At 68.7% G+C, this 12,893-nt stretch overlaps 1 protein-coding gene across 2 annotated transcripts in view; it reads right to left on the reverse strand.

Annotated features, from left to right (window-relative positions):
- The window catches only part of PDZRN3 (PDZ domain containing ring finger 3), a 102,451-nt gene extending 89,812 nt beyond the window's left edge, over window positions 1–12,639 (reverse strand). The window contains exons 1-3 of one of the 2 annotated variants that reach the window (XM_036030240.1): window positions 11,588–12,638; window positions 5,046–5,132; window positions 418–525 (exon numbers count right to left, since the gene is read on the reverse strand). In XM_036030240.1, the coding sequence (XP_035886133.1) occupies window positions 418–525; window positions 5,046–5,132; window positions 11,588–12,310 (918 nt within the window). In that variant the 5' untranslated portion in view covers window positions 12,311–12,638. Of the gene's footprint in view, window positions 1–417; window positions 526–5,045; window positions 5,133–11,587 lie in introns of both variants that reach the window. The other variant, XM_036030241.1, reaches the window with a different exon arrangement.
- Between the last annotated feature and the right edge of the window lie 254 nt (window positions 12,640–12,893).

Genomic DNA, 12,893 nt, shown 5'->3' on the forward strand with positions numbered 1-12,893 from the left:
CTCGATCTTCCTGAGTGACCTCCCCCCTGCTGGCAGCGTAGGGGACAAGCCTGCCACACAGGGAGTCTGAAACGGCGAGTGAGGACCTGAAGCTGATGCGTCAGGGACGATGCACAAACACCCCAAACACCAGCTTCGCCTGCAGGTCCCACACAACCAGCCTGTGCAACCGGCAACAGGCGGCGAAGACAGACGCACCAGAGACCAAGGCCCTGGGGGTCCCCGCCTGCGCGCCCGGACACCAGCCTGACTCCAGTGCCAACAGCGTGCCGGGGACTGGCATGAGCAGTCACCACATGCCACGGGGCTGCCCGACACTCGGCCCCCCGTGGGCGCCCCCCCCGCCACCCCAGCACGTCGAGGAGCCGGCGCAGGCGGGCGCTGTGGGCCGAGGAGCCGCTGGCCATGTCCACGTACCTCGATGATCCTGTCGTGAATCTGCAGGCCGCCGTCCCTGGCCGCGGGCCCACCATCCACGACCCTGGAGACAAAGATGCCCTCGCTGGGGGGCCCGTCCTGGTTGTCCTGTGGGTCGGAAAGCACAGGCGTGAGTGCCAGGGGCCGTGGGGGCTCCACGGCGAAGACGGCACGGAGTGGCGGAGACGTGAAGGCGACTGTCCCCCAGCCCGTGTTCCACGGCGAACACCAATCAGCCCACAGTGAAGGGCGCAGGGGGCCCTGCCGCCCCACCCCGCGGCCTCTGCCCGCGTCCGAGCGTCCTTCCGGCTCACATCACAGTGTCACCTTCCCGCACGTTGTCTGTCTCTCCCCCAAACTGTGAAAGCCGTGGGGGGCCTCACGCAGCCACACTGCCCACCTGACACCTCAAGAGGCCAAGTGGCATCCGCCCCCCAGGTGTGGCTGCTGGAGACGGTGGGCAGAGGTCACACCTCCCTCCCACATCCTGAGATGCCCCTGCCCGTGTCTACATGGGGCAAGCCCCACACCCTGGGACCGCTGGGGCAAAGGGCACGCTGCACATTGATCGGTTTGGCGGAACCGCCCCCCAGAGCCCGCCCAGTGGATCCCCGACCGGGCGTGTCCCGCATCCCCCCAGCACAGAGGTTCCGGAACACTGGGCAGCTCCCCGTGGTTCTGACAACGCTTTTCCTCAACGTAACAGCACCGAGTACTGAGCGGCTTCGCGACATCTAATAACCAGACCGGAAACAGGCGCTTTATTTTGTTCTAGTCCGTACGGGAGAGGCCTCCCTGATCCAGTGGTTTCTGACCCGTCTCCTCAGACCCCTGCAGGTCCCCCAGTGCCGGGGGAGGGTCCGGGATAGGAGGGCTCTCGCCGCTTCCACACCTGCCTTTTCACAAAACCACACGCTCGGACGAACGGGTAAAAACACCCCCGAGGCTCCTTCACAACCGTCTTTCCAAGCAGCGCTGGGGTGACCGTCCCGGGGCCCGCACACGGAGTGCTGGTGAGTCACAGCACACACACCCCCAGACAGAACCCCTGACGCTCGAGGCCAGGACGTTCCGCAGACACGCCCGGGTCCAGCGGGCGGGGGCGCTCGGCCGAGGCCCTGGGACCCCCTTCGGTGACGACCCCTGTGCAGGAGCTGAGGGGGGACCGTGCTCCCGGCCCTTCTGCCAGTGGAGTCACGCCTGCGAGGCAAAGGCCCAAAGTCACAGCCTAAAACGGGCATCGGCGGTTTCCCCAGCTCCGACCCCGTGACAGGGGCAGGTCTCCAACTGCCACTGGACTCCATCAGACTCTCCCAAGAGGGCGGGGTCAGCTGTCCTGCCCCCCGTCCCCCTGTGCGGCCGGCTGCACAGCCCCACCTCACCGCTGCCTCACTGGGGCCCCTACTGCTCCCTACATGGGGTCTCAGGTGAACGCCACAGCTGGGCCACGGCCCCTTGTCCAGAGCACACGCCCGGGACCAGGTGCGTCGTGAGCTCAGGGTCACCTCGAGGGGCAGGTGCTCTTCCTTCTCATTTCACAAACAAAAGCGCTGAGCACAGAGAGGTTAAGCAACGTCCCCAAGATCACACAGCTCAACCACAGCAGGGGCAGCTGCAACCCGAGGACAGGCTGTTCTCTGAGACTCACTCTGAGGGCAGTTCCGTCTCCCACCGAGCAGAGGCCCAGAATAGCCCCGAGTCCAGAGGACCGGCATTCCTCGCGGTGGAATGTTCCACCCGGGGAGCTGGAAGGTCTCCGGGGACCACAGAGGGTTTACGACAAGCCCCGGCTCCCCGGGCTGACGTCAGCCCCCGAGTGAAAGAGGCCTGTGTCTGCCTGCGCCGGCTCCACGGCCGTGCGCGCCTTGGCTGGGAGACGGTGACGGGGTTTGGCTTCGGCTCCTGCTGCAGGAACTCGGTCCAACACAAGTCAGTCTCTCTGGGAGCGTCGGAAAGTTCAAGCAGAAAGACCAGCGAGGGCGGCAGACAGCTCGACTCGGGTGACGTCGAGGCCGAGGGGGGAGCACACGGGGCAAAACCGCAGAAGGCCATCCCGTGCACGGGGCAGCCCGGTCAGTCTGCTCGGGGGCCTCTCCTGGGCCCTGGCTGGCGCCCCTCCTCGCACGTCCGAAGCCAGCTGCTCGTCGGAGGGAGCCCAGCCGGTCTCGGTGGGCTGTGCTCTGCTGGCTTCAGACAAGTGCGGAGCGCTGGCCGGGGGCGGAGGGGACGGGCATGATGCCCCCACTGGCCGCTGCTCCTCTGGGGCTCCGCGGACGAGCCGGAAAGCACTGGCTCTGCTCAGTGCCCTCCGCACGGGGTGCAGAGCCTGCGTCAGAGCCCGGCGTCCCACGGGAACTCCCGGGACACGAGTCCCGGCCCCTGCACTGTGTTCCACCCGGGGCACCGGGCGCCACTGCCCGTGGGCTCCCCAGGGCCTTGCCCGGTTTCCAGGCGACACCGCAGAACATGCTTTGGTTCCGTTGTGCCTTCCCGCTTGTCGGCAGGAGTTGGAGAAAACACCTCGGCCCACAGGTGCTCTCGGAACCTGATGCGCCTCCTGGGACGCTCGGGGGGGGGGGGGGGGGCGGAGGGGAGGTCCTGCAGGCAGGCCCCAGTCACAGAGGACACGCGGGGACGCCGCCAACCCCGGCGGTTTGTCCCAAGGTCTCTCTTTGAGGGAGAGAGAGAACCACCCACCACACGCCCCTCAAGGAGCCCGAGAAGGGACCTCGCACTCCGGCGAGGCTGCTGGTGTCGCCGCCACCGGGGAGGCACAGAGACGGCGCCGTCCGCCTGCTCCCACGGAGGCGGCTTTCTGCCACCGCAGCGTGGCGGGCGGGTGTCTGTGCGTCCCGTGACCCTCGGGCACTGGCCCCTCCTGCCGCCGCGCTTCTCAGGAGACGCGTGTTTCACGGGTGTGGGTTTGCAGCGACCGGCACGCAGCCTGTCCGCCGTCACCGGTTTGCCAGCAGCACTGCTCCCTCCCACGGCGTCTCCGTGGCCCACTTCGGTGCTTCTCTCGCTGTTTCATCGTGGTCACGGTGAGTGTGTGTGTTACGTTGATCTGTCACCCGCTGACTCTGCTGTTTCTGTCGTCACTGACTGGGGCACCGGACGCTGTGCCCAGAAAAGACCGGAACCCTAACCGATCAGCAGCACGTGGCTTCTCGCCGCTCCACCCACACGGGGGCCTCGTTTGGAAGACGCCGCCGTCCCGGGCTTCTGACGCCGGAGAGCGGAGTCCAGGCCGCCTCACGGTGCCGGGGAGACAGGCAGGTGCGCCAGGGCGGGGCCAATGGGGCAAGACCGTGGGCTGCAGCCAGTGTTCCCACACCACCCGCACACCCCGGGGCCCTCGGGCCGATCCGTGAGTCGATCTGTGCTTAGTGCACGGACGGCGAAGCCAGATGACCACACGCGTGTCCTCACGTGGCTCACTGAGCCTCCTGTGGCCGCTGCCACCGCTCGCCGATAGGCCACCTGGTCCCCACATGCGGGCAGAGACAGGGCGGCCGGCGCTGTTTCCGAGCCTGAGACAGGGCACCCGCTCGGCAGCTGGGGGGCAGGAGGGGCTCTGACTTTCACGTCTCGTTCTGGGAAAAGCACGTTCTGTGAGGCTACCACTGCCACAGTGACTCCTCGGGCCAATCAGGGCAAGGTAAACAGAGAAGCTTCTGGAAGGATTCACCACCCTAGCTGCCACTAAGAACCCGCAGGACGCATGGGGAGAGGTCCAAACGGCCACAGCAGCGGGAGTCTGGGCGACCCCGATCCCGGCCTGCGCGGACGACCTCAGGGGCTCGCGGCCTCGGCACGGCCTGGCGGCGCGCCCTGTGGTCCCGGTATCTTCCCGGTGCCCCCTTCCCGCCGCCTTCCTCACACTCCGCCCCCTCTGACACGTGTGTGTCTGTGCTTCTTCCCGGTCGGACAGATGCCTTCCCGGACGCAGACCCTGGGACACAGGGACGCAGGGACACAGGCCCCTGTGGTCCCCCCCACCCCCGCCCCGGCCCCCGGCAGACGGCCCTGTTTGAGGCTCCCTCGCTAAACATCTTAGATCTCCCTTCCGGCTCCTCAGATGAGTTTCATTCTACGCTGTGAAAGGGGGAACCGGAGAGAGGTGACCTGCACTCAGGTCGCCCACCTGGAGCTGGGACCCGGCCCCCTGCCTCCGCCCTCCCCCTCACCAGGGGCCCGGCACAGACTTGTCCTCTCAGTGACCCTGACGGACGGACCGGCACTCGGCCCCTGCTCTCCGACGAGGGGCCAGGACGAGCGGGGTCAGCCCAGAGCCGTGTGGGGGCAGAAGCCAAGCACGCAACCCACAAGGACGGCCCGGCCCCGCCTGCAGCCGAGCCCACCCACCAGCCGGTGCCCCCTGCACGCCCTGCCCCCCAGGCCGGTCAGCTCGATGGCCCACAGGCAGATGCCTCCCCGAGTCCGGCGGCTGCTGCATCCGCAGGGCGATGACACCGCAGGAGACCACCTGACTGCATCCCCCGGGGTGGGGACCGGACACAAACCACCAGGTCTCCGGGCACAGGACCCACGGGTGCGGTCCAGGCCCCACCCCATCCCCCCCTTCCAGCCCCAGCAGGGGAGGGAGACCCACGCGGCAGCGAACGTACCGCACACGGCCGCCCGCCGATGATGTTGAAGCCAAGGGAGCCGGCGTCGCGGTGCAAGACCAGGGTCAGGCTCTGGGTCTCGTCGCCCTGCGGGGAACAGAGAGGGAGGTCAGGTCACTCATGAGGAGGAGGCGGCAGGCCGCAGGGACGCCCCTTCCCTCTAAGTGCGTTTGCAGGTGGGTCACCCAGGGTCAGTAAAACTTGACGCCTCTTGGAACGGGCCGGACCCAAGCGAGGACGCCCTGCCCGGGGTCAGGCCACAGACACTCCCCGAGGCCTCGTGCCCTGGAGCGAGTGGCGTCCAGGCCCCTGGCGAGCCCCTTGCCTCCAGACTCCGGTCGGCGAGCGTGTCTCCCGCCACACGCCCGGGGCAGCGGGCAGAGAAGGCACCGGTCAGTCTGCTTCCCCACCCCGCCGCCTGTGGCACCATGAACAGCGCAGACACGACCCTCCCGGGCATGTGAACCCGCTCTCGGCCGGTCCACAGTGACCTGGGCGGGGAGACGTGGGGGACGGGCCGAGGAAGGTCAGGGCAGACCCGAGGGGAAACCGAGGACTCCCGCCTCTGTGGAAAGGGCAGGCACCACCCTGCTGACACTGTCACGTCCACGGGACACGCAGCAGGTGGGTCAGCACGAACCCCTCCCAGCGCACAGGCCACGCTGCCCAGCAGGGCCTGGAGGCCGAGGGCACCTGTCGGGGGTGGGGAAGCCAGGGCGGCCGGGCCCAGCCGCTGGGTCACAGACTGACGGCCACCAACAGGCCGACGCGTGTGCAAATGGCCACCTGACCTGCATGGTGGCGTCAACACCAGACTGGCTGGCACAGGGCCGGACCGCTCCCGGGGGCACAACCGCACAGGGACGGGCGGGGGGGGGGCGGAGAACAACTCACAACTGCGCCCCCACGTCTCTCGTCTCAACACGGACTTTTCTAAGTGCGGCATCCTCAGACACGCGGCAGCCTTCATCACAAGTGTTCCTGGAAACCCTGACCGCTCACCCACACGAGGTTTCACGCTGGTGTCTCCCACTTCCCACCGGGCTGCTGCCGCCTGCTCTTCGGGGAATAACCGCGGCGTCCACAGGGCCTGAGCTCGGCTCCGACGGCGGGAGGGCCCCGGCCGCCGGCCCCACACTCCGGGGTGTGGCGGCGTTCACGCCAGCCCGGACACCTGTGGCCGCTGCGGCCCAGCACACACACAGTCCCCTCCCCGACTCCCAACCGACACACACACACACGCACACACACAGGATGGATGTGCCGAATCATCTCCAAGCTCCAAGTTCTCTGCAGCCGGCGCTGTTTCTCCCGGAAAGGGCCCCACCCCAGGTAACTGCCCAGGAACCAACCCAGCGCCCTGGGTGCAGAAGTGACCTCGGGGACCCAGCCCCGCGGGTGCCCGGCTCCGAGAGCGCAGGGTCTCTCGGTGGCAAAGCAGCGGCCGGCCCCGGACCCGGGCCGACGCCAGCGCCCACACGCTCTGCGGCCGGCGGCTCGCCGACCCCGGCCTCTCCTGCATCCCTCGGCCTCCAGAGGCGGGGCCTTCCCACTGACCCGTCCCGGGGGGTTAGACCCTAATTAGATCTGCCATTAGAGTTGCGGGTGCAGCTCCCCACCCTGTGCAGCCCTGGCTGCAGAGAGGCCTCGCGCCCACGGGGCCCTGCAGGGCATCTGAAGAGCACGGCGTCCCCACCAGGAGCCGAGGCACGGCTGCGTGCTGGGATCCACAGCCAGGGCCCGAGGCGGGGGCCCTCGTCCCCAGAACCGGGAGGGCACCGCTCCTCCCGCCCCAGGGTCACGAGGAAGCACCCACAGGCTCCTCACGCCCAGTGCGGGGCGCAGCAGGTGGGCGGGGCCCGGGCTCAGCCCACAGCAGGGCACCGAGCGGGGGGACACGCCGGACCTCAGCCCCGGGGCACAGCCCTTCCGCCCCCAGTGCAAGCAGCGCAGGGTGTCTGCTCCTGAGCGACACCGTGAGTCTCAAGTGCCCGGGAGAGCTCCGTGACCCAGGACGGCCACCAGCCCTTCCGCCGAGTGGGCCGTCGGGGCCGGTGCCCCGGGGTGGGCACGCGCGGAAGCCCCTCAGAAGCAGCACACCCACCAAGAGCTCCCCGAGCAGGCCCTGCAGAGCGTGTCCCGGGCACCTCCCGGCACCACCGTCTCCTGGCCCCTCGCACCCAAGCGGTTCTGACGTGGGGCTCGGTCCAGCAAGAGCGGGGCGGGGCCGAGAAGCCCAGGGAATGGCTCCGACACCTGGAAACAATTCTGTTTACTCAGTGGGGTGGCGGGGGCGGCGGGGGTGGCGGGGGGGGGGGGGAGGGTGGTGGTGCACAGAGAAACCGTTCCCTTCCATGCAAGCTCCCTCTGGCCTGGCGACCTGGGAAGGAGCTGCCGCCGACGAGACGGGCCCCTCGCTGCTGGACGCACCTGCTGGACAAACACACTCTGTCTGGAGCAGGACCCAGCCCCGGGGAGATGGACGAGAGACAGCCTGGTCTGCTGTCACAGCTGTGACGGGCAGGCGGGACACGGCCCCAGGAGACAGCTGTGGTCCCGCCTGGGGAGACAGACCAGAGACAACACTGTCACAGCTGTGATGGACAGGAGGACGCCCCGCCAGGGGAGGACCCGCCGAGAGTCTCAGGACCAGGGCCGCTGTGGGAGGCACGGAGGGCTTCCTGGAGGTGGTGATGCTGAGGTGGGGAAGGGACACGGGTTACCCAGAGACGGGCACCACATGCTGATGGGATGGCAGGGGCAGGCGGAACTGGGGACTCACAGGTTACCTGGAGATCAGGAGCTGGACAGACAGTTCCAGGTAGAGACAAGAGCAGGTGCGAAGGCTGTGGTGGGGAGGGGGGGGCTGCTGAGCCCAGGGAAGCCGGGAGGACGGGAGGGAGAAGAAGGCAGGGCAGGCTGGCAGGCCGTGCCATGCACTGGGCCGCACAGCCCCCCAGGAACCCGGGAGGCGCAGCCGCGTCTGGGGAGGAGGGCTGAGCTCAGACTGGCGTTTCTGAGAGACAAGCCCTGGATGCAGGTGGAGAGCAGGTCAACGGCAAGCGGAAGGCAGAGGGAGTGGCGGTGGTCCGGCGAGAGGTGCTGGGGGCGGGGACCAGGCCACTTCTGCGCCCAGGGGGTGGGGGCGGTGCCTGGACACTGCTGTCACAGCACGGGGTGCCGCTGGCATCTCATGGGCAGAGGCCGGGGGCCGCTCAACACCCTGCACTACGCCGAGCACTCACCCCCTCCCCCCACACACGGCCAGGACCACCCAGCCCAGGAGGAGCAGAGCCGGGCCGGAGGGGGACCACAGGGTGGGCACGGAGGCCGTCTGAAGAGCAGCGCCACCTTCACAGCCGGTGCAGGAGGGACAGCGAGCGAGGTGGCAGCACGGGGGGCGGGGGCAGACCAGAGGGACCCAGGGTGAGTCCCGAGAAGTGGTGGGGACAGAAAGCCCCAGGAGCTTTGCTGTGGGAGGCCTGTGTTCCGAGAACCAGGGGCCACGTTGTGGAGGGAAACCAAGGGGGGGGAAACAGAGCTCCCTGGAGCCCAGCGCCACGGAGCCTGTGGCGGCCCAGCGAGCTGCGCGGGGGTTCCAGAGGCCCCTTGCCGCTGTCGCACGGCAGCCTGGTGCCCGGACCGCGGCCTGGTCTGCCTTCGGCGTCAGCAGGGGTGGTGGCAGCCAGGGCGGGCGACACGAACACCGCGTGGGGGAGCCCGACCCTCATGCGCCCGCACTGGGCCTGCCCTCCGTCCGGCTAAGCAGCTACGAGCCGTGGCAGGTGGACAGGCCTCCCCGGAAGGTCATCACGGACTCAGACCTCATGCCCCAAACGGGCCGGAACTCGGAGTCAGACTCGGGGGTCCACTTCAACAGGCTCTCCGAGTGGTTCCGATTGAGGGAGGCTGGGAGGTGGGCTCGGGCTACCCTGAGAACGGCGCCCAAAGACCCCGAGCACCCGGCCGGCCAGGGCACCGTGAGCAAGGCCAGGCCACTCTGCGGGGTGCGGGCTGCGCCCCGGAGAGCTGGTCCCAGAGATCTCCCGGGTGTCTTGTGTCTAGTTCCGCCTGTAACGGAGACGTAAACACCACGGCTTCTAAGAAAATACAACTGTCCTGCAGGGCAGTTTCTCGGGGACACCAGCCCTCTGGCTCGGGGAAGATAGACAGTGTCCAGCACGGCAGAGCTCGCGGGATGAAGTAAACAAGTTCTCGAGCAGCCTGCGCGGCAGCTGCAAGGGCCGCCGGGGGTTAACCCGGGGCCAGAGCCGCTCTCCACCCGCCCCCCCTCCAAGGCCTGGCGGGGGCCCAGGGACTGAGGCCCGAGCAGGAACCAGCGGAGCCGAGGAGCAGGGCCGAGGTGCAGAGCGGTCCCCCAGCCCAGAAAGCGGCGTCTTGTCCCCGGGCTGAGCCCCCCGGTTCTCCCGCCGCTCGGAGCGTCAAACACTTTCTGTTTTGACTCAAGTGTCCTGTGTTGGACTCAGAGAATTTACCCAGACACTCCAGAAAGAAAACAGAAAGGCAAGAAAACCAACAAACTGGCCCAGCAGTGAGGGACCAGTCGAGCCGTGGGGGGGGGGGGGGGGGGCGGGGGAGGGAGCGGCTTCTCTATAAACAAGCGTCGCCTAACATTGCGCAGGCGGCACCGGGGTCGGCAGGAGCGGCAGCAGCTCCGGCCGCCCTCGCCCCGCGCCCACGCCCACTCGCAGGCCAGGCTCTGCCCTGCGGGGCGGCGCACGGTCTCCCCAGGCCTCTGTAGCCTGTGCGGTCCCGGGGAGCTGGAGCTGTAAATATTTGCCCTGCGCCCAGCGCGGCCAGCTGCTGGGCCTGCAGCTGACAGTCGGGCGGGGCCAGCCTCGGGGGCTGGAACGCCGCGGCCTGGTGTGTGCCAGGGAAGGAGGAAAAGCAGACGCAGGCCTGGGGCCCTCGGGGCAGACACGCTCTCGGCCACGGAGCCAGAGGACAGGCAGCCGGAGAGGGGCCCGCCCCGTGGGCCCCCCTTGTCCACAGCGTGGCCTCTGCAATCAGGAAACCCTGGCTCTTGGGGGGTGGTTTCTCCCCAACCCCTGCAGAAACACTGGACAGTATCTGGAGACGTTTTCCCGTGTCAAAACTTGGCTGGGGGGGGCAGATTGCTCCAGGGGTCACGGGTTAGGGACGCTGCTCAACCCCCCACAACAAAGAATGGCAGACCAAGGGGTCCGGGTGTCCCCCAGCTGGGAGCTGAGGCAGACCCCGATCCCACTGGGCCCTGAGTTGCGGGTTGACCGGGTGCGAGTTCTGCGGGCCCCCGGGGCCTGCTCGCCCACCTCAGGGGATCCAGCAGACAGACGATGCCCACGAAGTTCCGGCCACGGCCGCCGGCACGTGGCGATCACCACGCACTGCACAGGGCTGGTGGCAGCACCCACAGGCAGCAGGACAGTGGCTCAGAAGCGGCTGGAGACAGGCGGGCCCGCGTGGGCTCTGAGCCCAACTGTGGCACCTAGACGCTGGGGCCCTGGCCCAGACTGCCCCTCCCTTCCCCTCCCCGGGGCTGTGTCTTCGTCGACGAAATGAGAAGTGTCCCAGCAGCCTCCTTGGATTAGGAGGGAAACAGCTGAGGAGCACCCAGCCCAGGGCCTGGAGCAGAGGTGGCCTCCAGTTGGGTGTCTGCTCGCAGCACCCCCCGGCTGCAGGGGGGGACTCCTCGGGTGAGATAATTCGTGGGCCACGGAGGCCAGGCATTCGGCCCCCGCCCCCAGCCCAGGCGCAGTGCCAGGTCCTTCCCTCCTCCGCAGCTGACAGCAGCCGCCTGAGGTTCAGGGAGTCTGCTGCACCTGGACCGAGCCGCAAGGTCACCCAGCTGGTCAGCACAGAGCCCAGATTCTAAAACAGTTCCAGTTCCCAGGACTCTGTCCCAGCGATTGCTTCATGCTTGGGGTCGGCCCCTTCATGCTTCCTGGAACCCCCGGAAGAGTGGCACAGGGGGTGCCTGGCTGGGTTCCACCTCCTGTCACCTCGCCAGGGGGCACGGATCTCCAACTTTACAGCCGGCCAGCAGCTCCCCAAGGTCAGCCGGCGGCGGCCAGCGGAGCCCGAGAGCGAATCCAGCCTTCCCTGCCGAGGCCTCTCTGCCGGCCCCCTCCCAAGTGCTCCGAGCCAGGACGAGGGGCATGGATGGCCCTGGGTGTCCTGGGCAGGGACCATGTCTCCCCACCCTAAAGGGTTAAGAGACTTCTCCCACACCCCCTGGCTGGCCTGAGCAGCAAACCTTGAACCCTGTCCTGGCTCTGCTCCCTGGCTGTGGGTTCCTTTCAGTCTTTCCAAGCTGCTGTACCGTTTTTTCGCCCTACGCGCCTAGTAATCTGTAGGGACCGGGGTTTACAAGCTCAGGCTGACTCAGCGCCCTGTTCCCAGTGACACAGCTGGCACGCAGCAGCAGGAGGGGGAGGCCGGGATGCTCCCGGGAAGCCCGTGGCATCCCAGCGCCCCAGGGACGGGACCGGGAGGCTCCCTGGTTACCGGGGGCCTGGTAGGGGGGTCCGGCAGGCGCTTACCTTGCCAACGGCTGGCGCGGCCACGCAGCGGCTGAGCGAGTCCAGGCGCGCGCTGTACTCGGTGAACTTCTTTTGGTAGCGCAGGGCGGTCATTTGCAGCTCCAGCTGCGCCGCGGCCAGCTGGGCCACCAGCGACTTCTCACGCTTGCCCGCGCGCAGAGCCTCCTTCTTGAGCGCCTTGTGCAGCGCGGCGAGCCGGGCCTGCAGCGCGCCGTTGTGCGCCCGCAGAGCCCGCGCGCAGCAGTGGCCGCCCGCACGCAGTTCCCCGCGCGTCAGGGGCAGCCCGCAGCCCTCCTGGCAGCGGCCCACGGGTCTCGCGTCGCACGCGTCCCGCATGTGCGCCTCCAGGTCGCGGCGCAGCAGCACCTGGGCGCACCCCGAGTGGCGGCAGCGCGCGGGGGCAAAGTCACAACGTTCCAAGTGCTCAGGCAGCTCCTGCAGCTTGACCACCCGGGCGCAGCCCCGCGCCGCGTGCGCGCACTTAATGTCCAGTTTGAGGATAAGGCGCTTGAGAGGCAGCACGTGGTTGAGCTCCTTGGCCGAAAGGCGGCCGCGGCAGCGCGCCGGGCAGCTGCCCTCCTGCACCACCCAGGGCAGCACGCAGCCCGCGCAGAAGACGTGGCCGCACGGCGTGGTCAGCGGGTCCTCCAGCACCTTACGGCACAGCGCGCACTTCAGGTCCGGGTCCACGTCGCCGTCGAAGCGGTCCAGCTCGAAACCCATGGTGGGGCCGGGCCTGGGTCGCCGCCGGGGAGCGGCGCCCTCCCTGCCGCCCGCCCTCCGAGGAGCGCAGACCCGGCCGCGCGCGCGCTCTCCGCGGACTGAGCCCAACTCGGCAGACTTCTCGGAAAAGGCCCTGGACTCCTCCGCCGTATTTGCGCGAGTGCGGGCGCACGCACATCCCGCCGGCGCCGCCGGCCCAGCCTGCCCGGCCCGCCCGCTGCGCCGGGGAGGCAGCGGGAGGCCCTGGGGTCGCCGAGAGGCCGCGCCCCCGCGACGGAGCCGACACCCTCCTCTCCTGGACCTCCTCTCGCTCGCTCGAGCTCTTCGCTTCAGGAGGCAAATTCCAGCAGAGAAACGTTCCCTGAGCCGGGAGCCGCGGCTGTTGTCGCCCCGCCCGGCGTCGCGGAGCCCTTCCGGGACCACCGCCCACGGAGTGGTGGGCCTCCCGCCCCTTCCCCGCCCCCTTCCCCGCCCCCTTCCCCGCCCCCGCCCCGCGGCTGGCTGCTGGGGCTGGAGAAACTTCTGGGGCCGCTACGCCGGCACTTACGGTCGCTGCTGAATCCGGCCGGGACTTTGGGAGCCC

Source organism: Phyllostomus discolor, chromosome 7 (genome assembly GCF_004126475.2).
Source record: "Phyllostomus discolor isolate MPI-MPIP mPhyDis1 chromosome 7, mPhyDis1.pri.v3, whole genome shotgun sequence".
Classification (NCBI taxonomy): domain Eukaryota; kingdom Metazoa; phylum Chordata; class Mammalia; order Chiroptera; family Phyllostomidae; genus Phyllostomus; species Phyllostomus discolor.